This window comes from Euleptes europaea, chromosome 3 (assembly GCF_029931775.1).
Source record: "Euleptes europaea isolate rEulEur1 chromosome 3, rEulEur1.hap1, whole genome shotgun sequence".
Lineage (NCBI taxonomy): Eukaryota > Metazoa > Chordata > Lepidosauria > Squamata > Sphaerodactylidae > Euleptes > Euleptes europaea.
This window is the reverse complement of record NC_079314.1, coordinates 107769956-107788114: the sequence shown is the minus strand read 5'-3', so window position 1 is coordinate 107788114 and position 18159 is coordinate 107769956. Positions and strand designations below refer to the sequence as shown.

General features: G+C 47.3%; 1 protein-coding gene across 1 annotated transcript; it reads right to left on the bottom strand.

Annotated features, from left to right (window-relative positions):
* Window positions 1–4155: 4155 nt before the first annotated feature.
* Window positions 4156–16641, bottom strand: USP18 (ubiquitin specific peptidase 18). The gene is made up of 10 exons (XM_056847408.1): window positions 16461–16641; window positions 14842–14938; window positions 13123–13268; window positions 12304–12383; window positions 11384–11530; window positions 11153–11248; window positions 10033–10203; window positions 7690–7821; window positions 5699–5748; window positions 4156–4223 (listed from the first exon to the last, which is right to left on the bottom strand). The coding sequence occupies exons 1-10, from the start codon at window positions 16639–16641 to the stop codon at window positions 4166–4168; spliced, it is 1158 nt and encodes a 385-aa protein (XP_056703386.1). The 3' UTR covers window positions 4156–4165.
* Between the last annotated feature and the right edge of the window lie 1518 nt (window positions 16642–18159).

The window sequence follows — 18159 nt, the reverse complement described above, 5'->3', positions numbered from 1 at the left end:
TGAGCTGCGGAGGCTAATCTGGTGGACTGGATTTGTTTCCCAGCTCCTACACATGAAACCAGCTGGGTGACCTTGGGCAAGTCACAACTCTTTTAGAGCTCTTTCAGCCCCACCTACCTCACAGGGTGTCTGTTGTGGGGAGGGGGAGGGAAGGTGATTGTAAGCTGGTTTGATTCTCCCTTAAGTGGTAGAGAAAGCTGGCATATAAAACCAACTCTTCTTCTAGTCTCTGTTCTTGGCCTTTGTGCTACACCTGTTCTATGCTGGAATTAGTGTTTATTTTACATGCCAGGATTTTTTTTTTTTAATAGAGCTGTACTTAGGGTAGCTCAGGTTGGGAAATACCTGGAGATTTTAGGGGTGGAGCCTGAGGAGGGCAGAGTTTGTGGAGGGGTTTCAGTGGGGTATAATGCCATCGACTCCACCTTCCAAAGCAGCCATTTTCTCCAGGTGAACTGATCTCAGTCGCCTGAGATCAGTTGTAAACCCAGGAGCTACAACCTTGAGACTGACAGCGCCAACAGCGTGCTCCTTAGCTCTTGCAGTTGATTCTGGCTTTGTCACTAAGTGTAACAACACTGGAGATAAAGAGCAACCTGAAATCTAAACGGTGGGCTCTGATTTGGAGAACTGGGTTTGATTCCCCACTCCTTCACATGAGCGGCGGAGGCTAATCTGGTGAACCAGGTTGGTTTCCCTACTCCCACACAGGACATCAGCTGGGTCACCTTGGGCTAGTCACAGCTCTCTCAGCCCCACCTACCTCACAGGGTGTCTGTTGTGGGGAGGGGAAGGTGCTTGTAAGCCGGTTTGAGTCTTCTTGACGTGGCAGAGAAAGTCAGCATATAAAAACCAACTCTTCTTCTGAACACATCGAAGATGAAATTCCTTAAGAGAAGGCACTCTGGGCAAGAAATTGCCAGAAATCCATGTGTAGTTTTTACTGTGTGTGTACTAGGAATTCAAGACAGGCCTTCAGGAATCCTGTTGAACCCAGGGTTGCTGCTGCAGAATGCAGAAAATGCCCTCTCAGAACCAGTTTGGCAACAGGGCAGTTTGCAACTCGTATTTCTTGAAGTCCCACTGTATTATTTCTCTTCCTTCTAGATTTTCTGGGCACCCACAGTATTTACCACGAGACGAAGATTAGGAAGGCAATAAGCAATAAGATCCAAAACGAATCTTTAAACTTGGGAGAAAAATATGTGTAAAATACAAGCGGATTTTTAAACCCCATGAAGCTTTGCAAGAGGAGCTTGATTTGAGGCAGGTTTCAACCCCAAAGAATTTTTTAAAAAGTGTGTGTGGATTTTACCAAATTTAATACAAAAGATGCAATATTTGTGAAGTGCTGATCCTGTGCATTAAGTGCCATCGGACAGAAGCAACAATGCACCAGTGCAAACGCCGATTGTGCGCATCTATGTGCACGCATTGTGCAGAGATGGCCTGGGAACCTTTCATTATGCCTTTTCTGGGAGAAATCCCTAATAGGAGGCCTCTGAAGATCATGAGACTTTTTTTAAGCCCAGAAAAGCCCTCCAGGATGTGGAGGCGGAAATGGAAGCCACAGGGCAAAGGGGACAGGATCTTCAAAAATGCTTTCCCATCCAGTGTGTGCAGTGAGAGCCAGTGTGGTGTAGCGGTTTGATCCCCCGCTCCTCCACATGAGCAGTGGAGGCTGATCTGGTGAACTGGATTGGTTTCCCCACTCCTGCACATGAAGCCAGCTGGGTGAGCTTGGGCTAGTCACAGCTCTCTCAGTCCCTCCTACCTCACAGGGTGTCTGTTGTGAGGAGAAGGGAAGGTGCTTGTAAGCTGGCTGGATTCCTCCTTAAGTGGTAGAGAAAGTCAGCATATAAAAACCAACTCTTCTTCGTCTGCCATTTTTTAGAAAAAAATCATACCAACCTACGAAGTGTGTTGGGGGGGAGGGAGACACAGAAACAAGGTGAAAAGGAGACACCACATGGATGCTTCCAAAAACAGGGCTGCAGTAAGGAAGCTGAGGAGGAGCAAAACAGCTGTGCGGAAATGGCCACAGATAGTAGTCGGCGTGGAAGGGGCTGCGGGGAAACATCCCTGCATAAAAGGCCTCTATTGCACCAAATACACAATCACAGGCATTCTGAAAATTGAGTTTTATCGAATCGCCCTCTTATTTCTGCAGTCGGCAGGACATTCAATCTGGCGAGCATAAAAGCACGCCTATGGCTAGGTGTTGTGAGGAAGCTAATGTGGCCATTTTCTTCAGGTAAACTTATCTCGATCAGCTAGAGATCAGTTGCAATAGTGGGAGATCTCCAGCTAGTACCTGGAGATTGGCAATCCTAATCGACTATAATCCCCCAAAGCTAATAGCAACAGATCTTAGAAAGATGAGCCTGGAGTTCCTGGACCCTTTTTTTGTTTTCGTTCTTTTTTCCTTTTTATTTTTTGCAATGAAAGATAACAGGAAACGCTGTTGGAAGAGTTGCTTTTGTGCAAAGGAACTGAGAAGACGACCCTGCAGGGGGGGCGAGCAAGTAGTCACCTAGTTAGGGCTGTACGGCTAGAGACTGTTCCGCCCTTTTCACACCTCTTGTCTGTCCATACACTGATACTCTTAGGGACAATTTCCTCCTCCTTCTCGGAAGCTATTCTACCCTCCTCTCTCCCTCCTTAGCTAGTTAAGACAGCTAAAGGCCGTCTCTCAAGCTTTCCTACCTAAAATGTAGTTCTCTCAATAAAGGCAACTTTATCTTTAATCAGTGAGTCTGACGCTTCTCTGCGTACTTAGCATTCCGCCAAAAAAGGCATACTTCCATAAAATGATACTGCTGCATTTCGATTTGTATGAAAAAAATAAGCGACAGTACTATGGCCGCTTTCACAATAAGTTACCATTCTATTCCTAAGGCAATACTTAAAATTAAATTAAAAATATAGTTGCCCAAAGACTCTCATCTTCTACATGCCCCCCTCATTAATTACAGTTTTATATACATACCCAAGATCGCACAGATCTTATTTCAAACATTTGAGTAGATACAATATAATAACAAGTGCATATGAAACCCCTTTCCATACTGGTAAGAACTGAACCATTCTGCAAATAGTAATCTTCTTGTGGGCCCTGGGCCAAAGAATGTTAGGATGTCCTCGACCAGGGCTGGGGCTTTCTTGGCCTTGGCCTCTCTCATTTTTATATTATCGATTAATTGAGGTGTGGGAGTCGTTGGCTGTCTGCAGGCCTAACAGTGGTCCTTATGATTCGAAATGAGCGCAATCTGCCAAATTTACAAATTTTATGGATGTCTTGTGGGGCTGGAAATTATTGATTTATTGATCTATTCTATGACCAATTTTATGTGATTTTATTGTATCCAGTGTGTTGTGAGCCACCCTGAGCTTGGCTATGGCCGGGGAGTGAGAGCAGAGTATACAATGAAAATAAATAAAAATAAAATAATGTCCTCATTCCATACGCTGCCCCTGGAAGGTAGTGCCATTTTCCTCTAGACATGCACTGCCTTTCAGGGTGCAGAGCACTGCATAGGATAAGTCTATACATATAACTGAGCAGATAATGTAATGTTCTCTGAGGGATGTACCAGGAGAGGCGGTCCTGCAGATACGATGCCCAACACTACAGTTGCTTTGACCTCCATAGGTAGAGCACAAGCTTTGTATTCCTTGGCCCGATAAGTTACACAAGGGCTCTTAGCATCCACCTAAAGGCAGATCTATCCTACCAATAAACTGGTTTGATTCCCATTGCCTCTTCCAAGGAAAGCCTGGGACCTCATTCTGTGAAGGGGTAAACCTCTTAACAGAATTCTCACTGGACTAAAATTCCCAGGACTCCCTAGTGAAAATCTTGTTAACTGTCGAGCAGCATAAAACCCATTCAAGGTTGTACTGTAGCCACACCCAAAGAGAAAGCCAGAAAGTACTGTGCAGAGAAGGCGTAGGCTCCCTCTTTCCTGAACGGCTACATCTTCTTCTTGGTCCTGCCCTTTTCTGCAGGGGAAGCGATGCTTCAGTTACAATAGCACAAAGAAGATAGCACAGCTGTCCATGGCTGTTTGCAGGGGAAAGTGCTTCATACATCGGCTCTGTCTTCTGAGCGTAGTCACACCCCAGAACCATTCAGAGTTCTCAGTGCGTGATGTAAGCTTATGGATCAGACTGCAGCTGCTGACTCCTTTTTCCGGTAAACCAGAAGATAGGCCGTTTCGCTCCTGTAGGAAGAAGCAAGAGCAAGTCCTAACCAATTCGCACATGGATTAGGCTGCAGCTAATCCTTAGATTTATATCCTATCGAGTACGTGAAGCGGATGGCTGCAAAAGACAGCCCACATCAGAGGATGTAGCTATTAACTCAGCCCCAAGTCGCACGTTGTATAGAAAGAATGTTTGTGGCAGCAAGGAACATGCAATATAAACAGGGATAAGGGAAGCCAGCCAATTATGGCTCACAACCATTGCGTGTCCCCCACGCCCCTTCACATTCAATTTATGAGCTGCACTCCTGCAAATGTGTGGCAAAAAACCAGTCACCTGAAAAGTGATTAATAGCTCCGAGCCTGGCCACGTAAGAAAGAAAGTGACTGGGTTCGCAGGGGAATTGTCCTGTATGACTTCCCAAATTGTGTGTTCGCTGGCTCATAAGAACATAAGAAAAGCCATGCTGGGTCAGACCCAGGCCCATCAAGTCCAGTAGTCTGTTCACAAGGTGGCCAACCAGGTGCCTTCAGGAACCCACAAACAAGATGACTGCGGCAGCACCATCCTGCCTGTGTAGAGAATAGGTCTGCATCATGACTAGTATCTCTTTTTACTAATAGGCATGAATAGCCCTCTCCTCCATGAACGTGTCCACTCCCCTCTTAAAGCCTTCCAAGTTGGCAGCCATCACCACATCCTATGGCAGGGAGATCCACAATTTAATAATAAATGAAGGCCAAAATAAAAAAAGTAAATAAAATTGTTTTAAAGCCGGGGGTGACCCCCCAAACCCTACAGTTTAAACAGCCATAGACTGAACTGAGAGTAGCCGGCAGTCGAGGTTCCAGGGTTGGAGCAGAAGGGCTTTCCTGGTATTGCCAAGGGTAATGAAAACTGCTCATGGCTATACTCCTTTCTCCTCTGCCTGTCTTAATGTGTCTTGCCTCCTTTACCACCAGAAATAGTCAGATCTCTAGACTAGCCTGTTAAAAGTTTCAAGAGTGGCTTTAACCATATCTCTGGAATTCTGCAGAGAGCCACTCGGCAGGATATGTAAGAAATGGGAATGAAGAAGAGGACACAACGCATAGTTAAATTGTGGAACTCTCTGCCCCCGGATGGGGTGATGGCTGCCAACTTGGAAAGCTTTAAGAGGGGAGTGGACATGTTCATGGAAGAGAGGGCTATACATGGCTACTAGTAACAATGGATACTAGTCATGATGCATTCCTATTCTCTCTAATATCAGAGGAGCATGCCCTTTACATTAGGTGCTGTGGAACACAGGCAGGATAGTGCTGCTGCAGTCATCTTGTTTGTGGGCTTCCTAGAGGCATCTGGTTGGCCACTATGTGAACAGACTACTGGACTTGATGGACCTTGGTCTGATCCAGGATGGCTTTTCTTAGAGAAAGGCGAGGTAGCAGTGTGCCAGCCACACTACTAAGGACCTTGGCCCTGGCACTAAGACTGAGAAAGGCCTCCTTACCAGCGGAGACTCGAATGGCCATAGGTACACCTGACGTCATCCCAGGACACCTGTAGGGTAGAAGGCACAAGCAGCACACTTAATGAGGATTATTCACAGAATGGATCACATCCATCCTGAATGCATGTCAATACACGGGGCAAATATCCTTTTTCTTGTAAGAGGATTTTTAACACAGTTATACTGATCATGGTCCTGACCTGGATGCGCAAGCTAGCCCTGTCTTGTAAGCTCTTGGAAGCTAAACAGGGTCGGCCCTGTTTAGTCCTTGGATGGGAGACCACCAGAGAAGTCCAGGGTTGCTAAGCAGTGGCAAGCAATGACAAAACCAGTGGGTTGAAATTAAATCAAGGGTTTCCTGCTAAACAGTAGGAAGAACTTCCTGACAAGTTAGAGCGGTTCCTCAGTGGAACAGGCTTCCTCGGGAGGTTTTTAAGCAGAGGCTAGATGGCCATCTGTCAGCAAGGCTGAACTTAAGCAGATCACGAGAGGCAGTGCGGGAAGGGTTGTGTCAGTGTTTGGCTCTCGTGGCCCTTTCTTACATGCCCAGGGAAATGCTGATCACCCCTTTGGGGTCAGGAAGCAATTTTCCTCCAGGCCAGACTGACCAGGGATCCTGGAGGGCTTTTGTTGCCATCTTTTGGGCATGGAGTAGGGGGTGTCGGGGCGGCAGTTGTGAATTTCCTGCATTGTGTAGGTGGTTGGACTGGGTGACCCTGGTGGTCCCTTCCAACTCTATGATTCTATAACCACCTCTGAATGTCTCTTGCCTAGAAAACCCTACAGGGTTGTCATAAGTTGGCTGGGACTTGATGGCACTTCCCGCCACCATACTGGTAACAGCCTGGATCCAGTGATTCAAGATCCGTGCACAAGCAGAGCTTCCCCCTGCCTCCGAGCAGCCATTTCCAACCCCAGGGAAGGAGGATGCAGGACCCACATGGAGAAATAGACATGCAGGTCAATGGGCTGTAATGAGAAGAGGGAAGGGAACGAAATTGTTCCCTCTTCCGTCCTCCTGCCACCAGCCTGCATGGCTATTAATTTTATTCTACAAAATTTATAGCCCGCCTTTCTACCCTCATAAAGGCCACCAAGGCAGCTAACAAAGCAAGAACATACGCAACAAAAGCACATCTTAAAAACCATTCAAACCAACACACACACAACCATAATACTGAAACAATGAAAACAAAAACTAAAATATACAAACAAAAACCACAACAGCAATTAAAACATTGGGCAGGAAGGAGGGACCACTGAGTGAATGCCAAGGGAAACAACAACAACAAATATTCACCCTCGGTATTACTCTACATAGGAGGGAAGACAGCATGGTACAGCCCGATCTCGGAAGCTAAGCAGGGTCAGCCCTGGTTAGTATTTGGATGGGAGACCAGCAAGGAATACCAGGGTTGCTGTGCAGAGGAAGGCGCTGGCAAACCACCTCTGTTGGTCTCTTGCCATGAAAACCCCAAAAAAGGGGTTGCCATAAGTCGGCTGCGACTTGATGGCACTTTAAACACACACACATTACTCTACATGGGTCTTTCCCCCCCTCCCCCAGGAATCAATTTTCCTTGGGAAAGAAAGGGTTGCTGGGGGGGGGGGGGGAGAGATCCATGACCACCAGTGCCTTCTATTGAAAGATCACTGGATCCAATGCAGGTTGCAGTCTTTTAAAAGCAGATTAACCCATTTAATTTATGTCTGCAAATCGGTCCCCTCAGTTAAGGTTTGACCCAGTGTAAAATTCAGAGCATGCATCCCAGAGAGGATACAGTCTAGCCGCAGTGTAGTGCTCTGAAAGGTACATGCATTCTGGCACGCGTCTGAATGGTTGTCTACCTTTCCATGCAATGAGCTGCATCTGCTAGAACCTGATTGGGGGCACTGTCTGGTATTCTTTCTTGGTACACTTTTTTGGTTGATCCCGGGATGTAGGAATGGGAGAGCTGGAGCAGATCTAGATATGGGTTGGGTTTCCTCACCTGACAGACGCTGGAGTCATTGAAGCAATACCACTTGCGATCCGTGAGACTCCAAATGTATGCACAGTAGTGGCCACAGCTGGCTGATCCCGAGTGTGCAACAACGGCAAAGAGATCATACAACCCGCTGTCCTGCAAAAAGCCATACAGAGACGCTGTCAACACAAGCTCAAACCAGTTCCACAACTTTCCAAGAAGTGAGGACTACACTCACGGGGTGATTAACCTCCGTATCAAAGAATGGTGCTTACACTTCATCAGTTCTTTTCAAAAATTAATTTCTCTTCTTCTAAGTTCCCCCCACCAGTAACTTTCTGTGCTGCTCCTTAAGGGTTTGCATTACAGAGTGAGGAACATTTTACTAGTAACTAAGTACCCCTTGACTACTAGACCTTATGCAGGGAGAGACACTTATGGACGAGCAGATCAGCTGAGGAGGAGACACATGAAAAGACAGGCTGGAAACCGTCCTGATAAGTATATAGTCCAGTTGATTTTGTTCCAAGAAAGGGAGGAGGAGGAGGAGTTGGTGTTTATAAGCTGACTTTCTCTACCTTTAAGGACTTAGTCTCAAACCAGCTTACAATCACCTTCCCTTCCCCTCCCCACAACAGACACCTTGCGAGGTAGGTGCAGCTGAGAGTTCAGATAGAACTGTGACTAGCCCAAGGTCACCCAGCAGGCTTCATGCGGAGGAGTGGGGAATCAAACCCAGTTCTCCAGATTATAGTCCACTGCTCTTTACCACTGCACCACGCTGGCATTAGTACATCCAGGGATGGAAATACCTCAGCGCTGTCATGAAACAGGCCACTGGGAGCTTCCTAGGCCCTTTGGCCATCGTGTTTCTTGGACTACGGCTCTGAGGAGAGAAGCTTAGTAGCAGTGGAGCAGGGGGAATAGTAGAGACAGAAAGAAAGGGCAAAAACAGTCTTCCTTCAAAAGTAAGTCAATACCCATGCTCTTGAAGCTGAAGCAACATCCTTTTTTCCTGCCATAGGGCATCCAGTTGATCGTCCACAGAAAGAGAAGAACGTGTCATAGAGTCGCAACCAACTCACAGTGACCCCATCTATGGGGCATTCCAGGGAAGAGATGAGCACTCGGTTTGCCATTGCCTTCCTGAACTTCATAGCAGCCCGTCTTCCCTGATTATCTCCCATCCAAGTACTGACCACACAGCCAACCCTGCTTGACTCCCAAGATCTGAGGAGGTCAGTCTAAAGGTAAAGGTCCCCCTGTGCAAGCACCGGGTCATTCCTGACCCATGGGGTGACGTCACATCCCGACGTTTCCTAGGCAGACTTTGTTTGCAGGGTGGTTTGCCTTCCCCAGTCATCTTCCCTTTACCCCCAGCAAGCTGGGTACTCATTTGACCGACCTCGGAAGGATGGAAGGCTGAGTCAACCTTGAGCCGGCTACCTGAAGCCGACTTCCGTCGGGATCGAACTCAGGTCGTGAGCAGAGCTTTTGACTGCAGTACTGCAGCTTAACACTCTGCGCCTCGGGTCAGTCTACACAGGGCTATTCCAGCTGTTCCACAGATATGAGAAACCTAACGCTATTCCACAGGGCATGTAAGAAGGAGATGTCCCACCAGCCATATGGTTGAGGCGGTGACGGTTCCATCAATAAATTGGCCTTCTTTTCCCTTCTCCTTCCTTGTTCCTTTTTACTATCTTTTGGTGGTCCTCTGCCTACAATTATGACGGGCTGCCTCACCTTTCTGATTTAATTTTTAGTGTGGCAGTAGGTATAAATTGGACAGCCATTTTAATCTGTATTGTATGTGGGGTTTTTTATTTATGTTTGTCTGGCATGTACTGCTGGAAGATGCCATGAGCCCATCTCGGGGTGGGAAAGGGCAGGGTAAAAATGGAATAAATAAGTTGTAGTCTTGGGACTACTGCGTCTCTACAAACAACTGGGCTGGACAGGGTAGAAATAGATCTAGCTTTTAGTCACTTGAAACATCAGCCCAGGTTAGGAACTCTTGATAAAAACAGACCAATCCCTCAAGAATAGGTAAAAACAGACTAATACCTCAAGAATAAAATAAATGCCATTTCATAATACCTCTTGAGAATAAAATAACCAACCTATTAACTACATAAGATTACCACAATCTTCCATCCTTCCTCAAGGTGGCACACAAAGTTCTCCCCTCCTCCATTTTTATCTTCACAATGACCCTGTGAGGTAGGCTGTACTGAGAATGTGTGACTGCAGGTCACCCAGTGGGGATTTCATGGCTGAATGGGAGACCAGGTCTCCCCAGTCTTAACCTATACCGCGTTGGCTCTGCATTCCTAGATGGAATTATGATGGTATTAAGTTCTCCACCTCCTCCGGAGCCTCTGGCTGATATTGTTCTCGTGTCAGGATCTGGCTGAAGTCTAGATTCTGAGGGAAGGACAAGTAATGGCCAATCTTCTGAGTCCTGTCGCCGTGCTTGGAACAGAAACGCTTCAGGTGCAACGTCAGGGTTGGAGGTAGATGGGTTACTTTCATGCCCTGCAAGTCAGCAGACACAAATAATCAGAAGCGGAGAATGGAATGCAGAGATTATAGAAGTAAAAATGAACCAGAGTGGAGACATATTAGAAGAAGAAAAAGAAGAGGAGTAGTGGTTGGTTTTTATATGCCAACTTTCTCTACCACTTAAGAATCAAACTGGCTTACAATCACCTTCACCTTCCCCTCCCCACAACAGACACCCTGTGAGGCAGGTGGGGCTGAGAGAGCTCTAAGAGAGTTGTGACTAGCCCAAGGTCACCCAGCTGGCTTCATGTGGAGGAGTGGGGAATCAAACCCGGTTCTCCAGATCAGAGTCCACCACTCCAAACCGTTGCTCTTAATCACTACACCACGCTGGTGAAGTTGTGTAGGCTAGGTGGGACATGCAGTGGCCGCAAGAATAACTGAACTCAAAACTAGAACTAACTGGTCTGGATCAAGCCATGACCAGTTATAGAGAAAAGAAAGGATTAGGGAGCTATATCAGAATATCTGGATCCTTCATTCATCAAATAATTACAGCTGGTCTCATGCAAGGTACTTTTTTCGGCAAGAAGCTCCCCTTAAAAGGTAAAAGCCATGAAATGCCAAAGAGGAAGGGCTTTTCCACATTCTTGTTTTCCTCGTTTCAAAGTTCCTGTTTCTTCCTAGGGTGTGTGCGTCAATTCTACATGTGTTTTGCTCCCTCTCGTGGTCGATTTGATATCACACAGGTTGAAGTCTAGCGTATCTCCCTGCAGATATAAACTACAGGTTTTGACGCTGGACTTAAACCTGTGTTATATCACATCGACCACTAGGGGGAGCAAAGTACATGCGGGACTGACCTCAAACCCCCCAAAGAAACAAGAACTTGGAAGCAAGGAAAATGAGAATGCGGAAAAGCCCAGCGTCTCTAGATGACTGCAACCCTTCCCCATGGCTCAGTAGCACTTGGGATGGATACCTTTAGACACGCCGTTTTCCTGTCACACCGCTCACAGTAGCACACGTTGTCCTCCGTCAGATGTTCTGGTGCAAAGAAGCAACGTAACGAATCTTCCTGCAAACGCAGTAGGAGGATTGTATTAGGCAAAGAGCACAGCTAAGCTCCCTGGCTCCCCTTTCCTTTTCTTTCTTCTGTACATGCTGTACGGGCTAGGAGGGACTGCTCTCTGCGATGGAAGACTACGCTTACCAAGGTCTTGACCCGATGAGAATCATAATCGAACATTGGAAGGGGGAGCATCAGCATGTTGCTGTTCTTCTTTGTCTCCAGCGAGCACTTCTGACACACCAGGTACTCTCGCAAGCGGATGGTGTACAGATCCGTCAGACTTTCCGCCTTAAAAGGAAAGGGGTGGGTGGGAGACAACCAGGAAGCCAGTAAATGACATAGAATCTTAAGAGTTGAAAGAACCACTAGGGTCATGTAGTCCAACCCCCTGCACACCACAGGAAATCCACCACTACCTCCATCACACACATCCCAGTGACCCCTACGCCATGCCCAGAAGATGGCCAAGATGCCCTCCCTCTCATGATCTGTCCAAGGTCATAGAATCAGCATTGCTGACAGGTGGCCATCTAGCCTCTGCTTAGAAACCTCCAGGGAAGGAGAGCTCGCCACCTCCTGAGGAAGCCTGTTCCACTGAGGAACTGCCAACACCTTGTGGGTGGAGCCAGGTAGGGCTTTTGCCCAGCAAAGCTTTGGATTGACTCTGCAGTTTTGTTTTGTTTTTTAAAGTTGCTTTGGCAGCAGGGGGGCGACCACAGCACAAGGATCTGTGCTGTGTTACTGAAGTTAGACTGTGGCAATCATTTCGTGGCTGGCCCCGCCTCCTGAGACAGCCATTTTGTGGCAGCCATTTTATGCTGCGCCCACCATGATGTGTCAGAATTCCAAATGTGCCCGCAGGCTCAACCAGGTTGGGCACCCCTGCTGTATAGTATCCCTTAGGGTGTAGAGAGCTGCTGGCAAAGCTGGAACTTCCATGACAGCTAGAAAACTGGAATGGAAATCAAATTACCAAGGAGAAAAGACACCAATATCATGCAGAACCTAGGCTGATTCCAGGACTCCTAAGAATGTTCCTCTTTGCAAAGCCAAGAACTTACCAGATCTAAATTTGTGATTTGGCTCTTAATGAGGTTCCAGAGAATCAGGAAGAGTTGAGAGGCATCATAAAGAACGAACACTGGACAAACAGGAGAAGTTACAGTTTAGTATAACGGAGGTTTATTTCCTGTGCTCATATCATATCATAGAGTTGGAAGGGACCACCAGGGTCATCTAGTCCAACTCCCTGCACAAAGCAGGAAATTCACAACAACCTCCCCCCCACCCCCAGTGACCCCTACTCCATGCCCAGAAGATGGCCAAGATGCCCTCCCCTCCCATCATCTGCTTCAGGTCACAGGGGTGGGGCTGTGGCTCAGTGGCAGAGGATCTGCTTGGCATGTAGAAGGTCCCAGGTTCAATCCCCAGCATCTCCAGTGAAAGGGAATAGGCAAGCAGGTGATGCGAAAGACCCCTGCCTGAGACCCTGGAGAGCCGGTCTGAGTAGACAATACTGATTTTGCTGGACTGAGGGTCTGATTCAGTATAAGGCAGCTTCATGTGTTCCTCTCCTTCAGTTTATAGAATAATAGAGTTGGAAGGGACCACCAGGGTCATCTAGTCCAACCCCCTGCACAATGCAGGAAATTCACAACTCCCTCCCTCCCACATCCCCAGCGACCCCTACTCCATGCCCGGAAGATGGCCAAGACACCCTCCTTCCACCAGCATCCCATCCTGGCCCATCATCCACTCAACACTAAACTGTAGTATTTTGCTGCTATGCCCAATCAATTGCATTTCCCCATTTCTCAGTTACATGGGGAAGAGAGCAACCACGTCCCGCCGGTGAAAGAAACCCCCCGGTTGCTCCTTACATCTGACTCTGTGCTTTGAAAGGCAGTTGGCAAGACACATGGGATGCACTGATTTGTGCCTGCATTGCTGCATCTCCTCCAAGAGCAAGAGCATTTGGTAAGGGACGCTCCACTTCTGCTCCTCAGCTTCATACGGCACTTTAATCCTGCAAAAGAGGACGGGGGCCGGGACCGGGATGTCACAGTCAAGCAAAAACCAGGCCTCATCCTTGAAGGCTGTACTCCTAACTGTAACTTCCTTGGTGGTAAGCCCGGATATTCATTGGACTTGCTTCCAAGTAAGCATACTTAGGGATCGCACTCTAAGCTGCACAAAATTAACGAACATGCTCCCTTCCTGATTTGTTTCCACAACCTAAACAGATAAGAGTTATCTGCAAATTCTTTCTTGTCTCCTCCAAAGATGAGAGCCAGTGTCATGTAAGGGTTACAGTGCATTCCTTAAGAGAGTTACTCCACTCTAAGCCCATTCTGCCCCATGGCGCAGTGGTAAGCTGCAGTACTGCAGTCCAAGCTCTGCTCACGACCTGAGTTCGATCCCAACGGAAGTCGGTTTCAGGTAGCTGGCTCAAGGTTGACTCAGCCTTCCATCCTTGCGAGGTCGGTGAAATGAGTACCCAGCTTGCTGGGGGTAAAGGGAAGATGACTGGGGAAGGCAATAGCAAACCACCCCGCAAACAAAGTTTGCCTTGGAAACGTCGGGATGTGACTTCACCCCATGGGTCAGGAATGACCCGGTGCTTGCACAGGGGGACCTTTACCTTTTTAACTCTCCTTAGGAATGCACTGTTAGAGTGTCAGACTAGGATCTGAAAGACCCAGTTTGGAATTCCCACTCTGCCATGGAAGCTCTCTGGGTGACCTTGGACCAGCTGTACATTTTCAGCCTAGCCTACCTCACAGCGTTGTTGTGAAGATAAAATGCAGGAAAGAACGGTATACGCCACTTTGGCTCCCCATCGGGGTAAAAGGTATAAATGAAGTAAATAAATAAAATTAAGTGAAGGCAACGTCTATGGTGAACTTGACCAGTTGTTAAAAAAATATCGGAACAGTGTGCATAAAGAGATTGAGGTCATTTTGCGATGTACATTTAGAAGAAGAGTTGGTTTTTATACCCTGCTTTTCTCTACCTTCTTTAGGACTCTCAAAGCCACTTATAATCACCTTCCCTTCCCCTCCCTATAACATACACCTTGTAAGAAAGGTGACAGGGAGACATTTCTGAGAGAACTGTGACTAGCCCAAGGTCACCCAGCAGGCTGTATCTGGAAGAGTGGGGAATCAAACTCGGCTCTCCAGATTAGAGTCCGCCACTTTTAACCACTATACCATGCTGGCTCTCACCAAAGATCTACTTATTGAATGACTAGACCATCAGTATGAATTTGTCTCAAAAGCATTTACTATTTAAGTTGGTCACTGCGGCAGGAATGGCACTGGCACAGAAAGGGAAGGACCATCCGCATGGTGAATGCTCTTATTTGGTGTTTCTGCCACGCAATGCCAGAACCGCCTGGAAATATGTTCAGCAGCCCATACGTGCCATTCACAAGATAAGAACAAGCCCATAATGTACAAGAACGAAAGAACGTTAAGAATTTGAAGAGCGCTTCTTAAACAGAACTCCGTGTGAGCGTGGCTTGAGACAGTGAACGTTTTATCCTCCGTTTTAGCCCAGTTGGGGGGGGGCATACAGACATCCCCGGTCTCGCTCACCTCCGGAGTATCGCAGTGAAGCGTCTGTTCATGAAGAAAACCTGAAGCAAAGAGTTGAGGCAGCAGCTGAATCCAATATTGTACAGGCCAACGGGTTCTGGCAGAGAGAAAAATGAAACACACAAATTGTGCATGTAGCAGAGAGGAAAAGATGCTCATCCAGTTGGTTGTCTATGACAATACCAGCCAGAGACTCTAATTAGGGAGAGAAGAACGGGGCAGGTTCCCAGCCAGATGACCCCAAAGTATCTGCACATAGCACATCTCTCTTCCCCCAATCTATCCACAATTCTCAAGCTACCTTTTAATTTAAGGTCTTCAGAGAGCCTTCAGAGAGCTTTGGAATAACAGAAATATATTGAAGTCTGCAGTTGGAAGAACTTAATTTAGGATTCCCTCAAGATGGGAGATCAGATTGGCCAGGACTCCTTGCAATTTATTTATTTATTTATTTATTTAACTTGCTGCATTTATACCCCGCCTTTCTCCCCGATGTGGACTCAAAGCAACTTACATAGTTCTTCTCTCCTCCATTTTATTCTCGTAACAACCCTGTAAGGTAGGACGGGCTAAGAGTGTGTGACTGGCCCAAGGACACCCAACAAGTTTCTATGGCAGAGTGGGGATTCAAATCTGGAACTCTCAAATCCTAGTCCTACACTCCAACCACTGCACCACATAGAATTCTGTGCCAAGGGAGACCCTGAAGTCCACTGCTACAGACTCCAAGGAAACGGCAAACTCCTTGGAAGAGACCCCCAAAGAAACTCACTAATAAATAAAGCATCATTATGCAAAATAAGGACCCTGACCTGGGTAGCCCAGGTTAGCCCAACCTCGTCAGCTCTTGGAAGATATGCAGGGTCAGCCCTGGTTAGTATTTGGATGGGGGACCACCAAGGAATACCAGGGTTGCTACACGGAGGAAGGCAATAGCAAACCACCTCAGCCTCTTGACCTGAAAACTCCAAGGTGATAGGATAGCCATCTTCAAGTACTTGAAGGGCTGTCATATAGAGGATGGTGCCAAGTTATTTTCTGTTGCCCCAGAAGGTCAGACCAGAACCAATGGGTTGAAATTAAATCAAAAGAGTTTCCGTCCAGACATTAGGAAGAATTTTCTAACAGTTAGAGGAGTTCCTCAGTGGAACAGGCTTCCTCGGGAGGTGGTAAGCTCTTCTTCCCTGAAGGTTTTTAGGCAGAGGCTAGATGGCCATTCATCAGCAATGCTGATTCTATGACCTTGGGCAGATGATGAGAGGGAAGGCACCTTGGCCATCTTTTGGGCATGGAGCAGGGGTCACTGGGGGTGTGGGGGGGAGGTAGTTGTGAATTTCCTGCATTGTGCAGGGGGTTGGACTAGATGACCCTGGTGGTCTCTTCCAACTCTTTGATAAGTCAGCTGTGACTTGATGACAAAAAAGAGAAAGCAAAATAAACCATCTCTGCCGTCAATGCCATTCGCAGTCTTCGGCTTCTGCAGATGAGTTCCAACCCCCCACCGACTCTTCCACAAGTTTCCTTACAAGCATCTAAACGGAGCAGGCATCTGACCACAAGGCCAGAAAAGAGGAACGCGGAAGGGAGGAGAGAGACCAAAACAGGCATTTGACAAGTACCATTCCTTAAGTCGGCCAATCCGCATATGGCTTTCAGCTTCTGACTGAGTTTCTGTGCAGCATCCTTGGTATGTTCTGCCTCCTCCTCTTCTTCCTCCTCCTCCACCTCGGCAGTCATGGTCTGGTATTCTTCCAGCCTTATCTTCTTGCTTCTCTCTGGCCGTCCCACTCTTTGGCCCATCAGCTGTACTGTGTCACACAGGGGAACAACCAGCCACATCTTTTACTTCATTCACAGCTCCTTTTTAACACCTAAAAGGGGTGTTTTGTGGGGGGGGATGCCATTTTCAAACCAAGTTCCTCCCTTCTCTTTCTCTGTACTCAAAGTGATAAGAGCCATGGCTCAGTGGCAGAGCTTCTGCTTTGCATACAGAAGGTCCCGGGTTCAATCCCCAGCATCTCCAGCTAAAAGGCCTCAGATATGAAAGATCTTTGCCCGAGAGCTGCTACCACTCAGAATACCTTGATAGACCTTTTATCGGACCGACCAAACTAGTATAAAACACCACACAAGCTTTCGAACCCAGCTCCATTCTCCCGAGGCACCGCCCCCAAACCTTCAAGGATTTCCTAAGCCACAGTTGGCAACCCTAAATGCTGTCTCAGGAAAAGGCATCTGGATTTGCCACAATGAATCAGTGGTCATTTTTGCAGGGGAAATTTGTGTTTGGTTTGCTGTACAGTTTTCTGTCCCGAATTCTCAAATACTATATGCATGAGGGATTTCCCCCCTCCCAATTCCAGGAGTACCTTGTGATTAATTAGGCATCCCCAGTAAATCACAGAGCTTCTGAGTCCCTCCCCCTGAAAACGGAGCCCTGTTGCACTTTACTTGGAGGGGGCGGGTCAGCTCTTAAAGAGACTGTGCTTTTGATGGGTATTCCTCCCCACCTTTCTTCAACAGCTCCCTGCCGGCCCGGGAGCTGCTTTCCAACCTTTGCAGCCTTCTTCAGTGTCTTCCTGCACATTTCATGAAGGTTTAACTCCCTCTTTTCTGCTTTGCTTTGAGGAAAGGCGTTGGATGGGAGGGGCAAGCACACAGGCGGGAGAAGCCAAAATGAGCATGGGGAGAGAAACCCGAAGTTAGGAGCTAAGCATGGAAATAGGGGGAATTTGTGTTGCTCTTGCCTCGAAGCAGGATTTAAATTCGTCCTAAAACAGGATCCTAGAACTGCGGGGGAAGAACGAGGCCAGAGCAAAGTCATGTCTGAAGGTCGGTAAGATCATGAATAATGCAAAAGAAGCCGCAAAGTAGTGCAGCAGGGACTGCGAACTAAATACCCCTGCATACATGGCCAGTAACTGCTGTACATTGTACTTCATGCACTAGAAATGTATTATCTGTAAAAGGACTGGCAGTGAAAGACCATGAAGGAGGGGAGGGGAGGGGAGAGACCGTCCCTATCAGCAGCTGCCAGCAGGATAATGTGGCCATTTAGCCCATTTTGACAGCTGGGATCCTTTGGCCCTGCAGAGCAGCACATGAAAATCATGTGCATTCACATTTCAGCAACGCAACTGCAATTTAACAAACAAACAAACAAAAACCCAACACTCCCTAATTTTAGAGAAATGGTATTTCTGAATTACTTACTACTTCCCCCTCCACATAAATCCATGTGAAGGTAGTTGCACATAGAGATGTAAAAATTCAGGAAAGAGGGGGGCTTTCTTTTCTGCTAAAAAAGAATGGCAACTT

What these genes read in the sequence shown, in the direction of transcription:
- USP18 (XM_056847408.1), bottom strand. Translation starts at nt 16,641, where the DNA reads ATGGGCCAAAGAGTGGGACGGCCAGAGAGAAGCAAGAAGATAAGGCTG. An exon ending in AAATCACAAATTTAGATCTG is followed by an intron (nt 11,531 to 12,303) that starts GTAAGTTCTTGG and finishes TTTCCTTTTAAG; the next exon opens with GCGGAAAGTCTGACGGATCT. An exon ending in GGCCATTCGAGTCTCCGCTG is followed by an intron (nt 4,224 to 5,698) that starts GTAAGGAGGCCT and finishes TTCTTCCTACAG; the next exon opens with GAGCGAAACGGCCTATCTTC.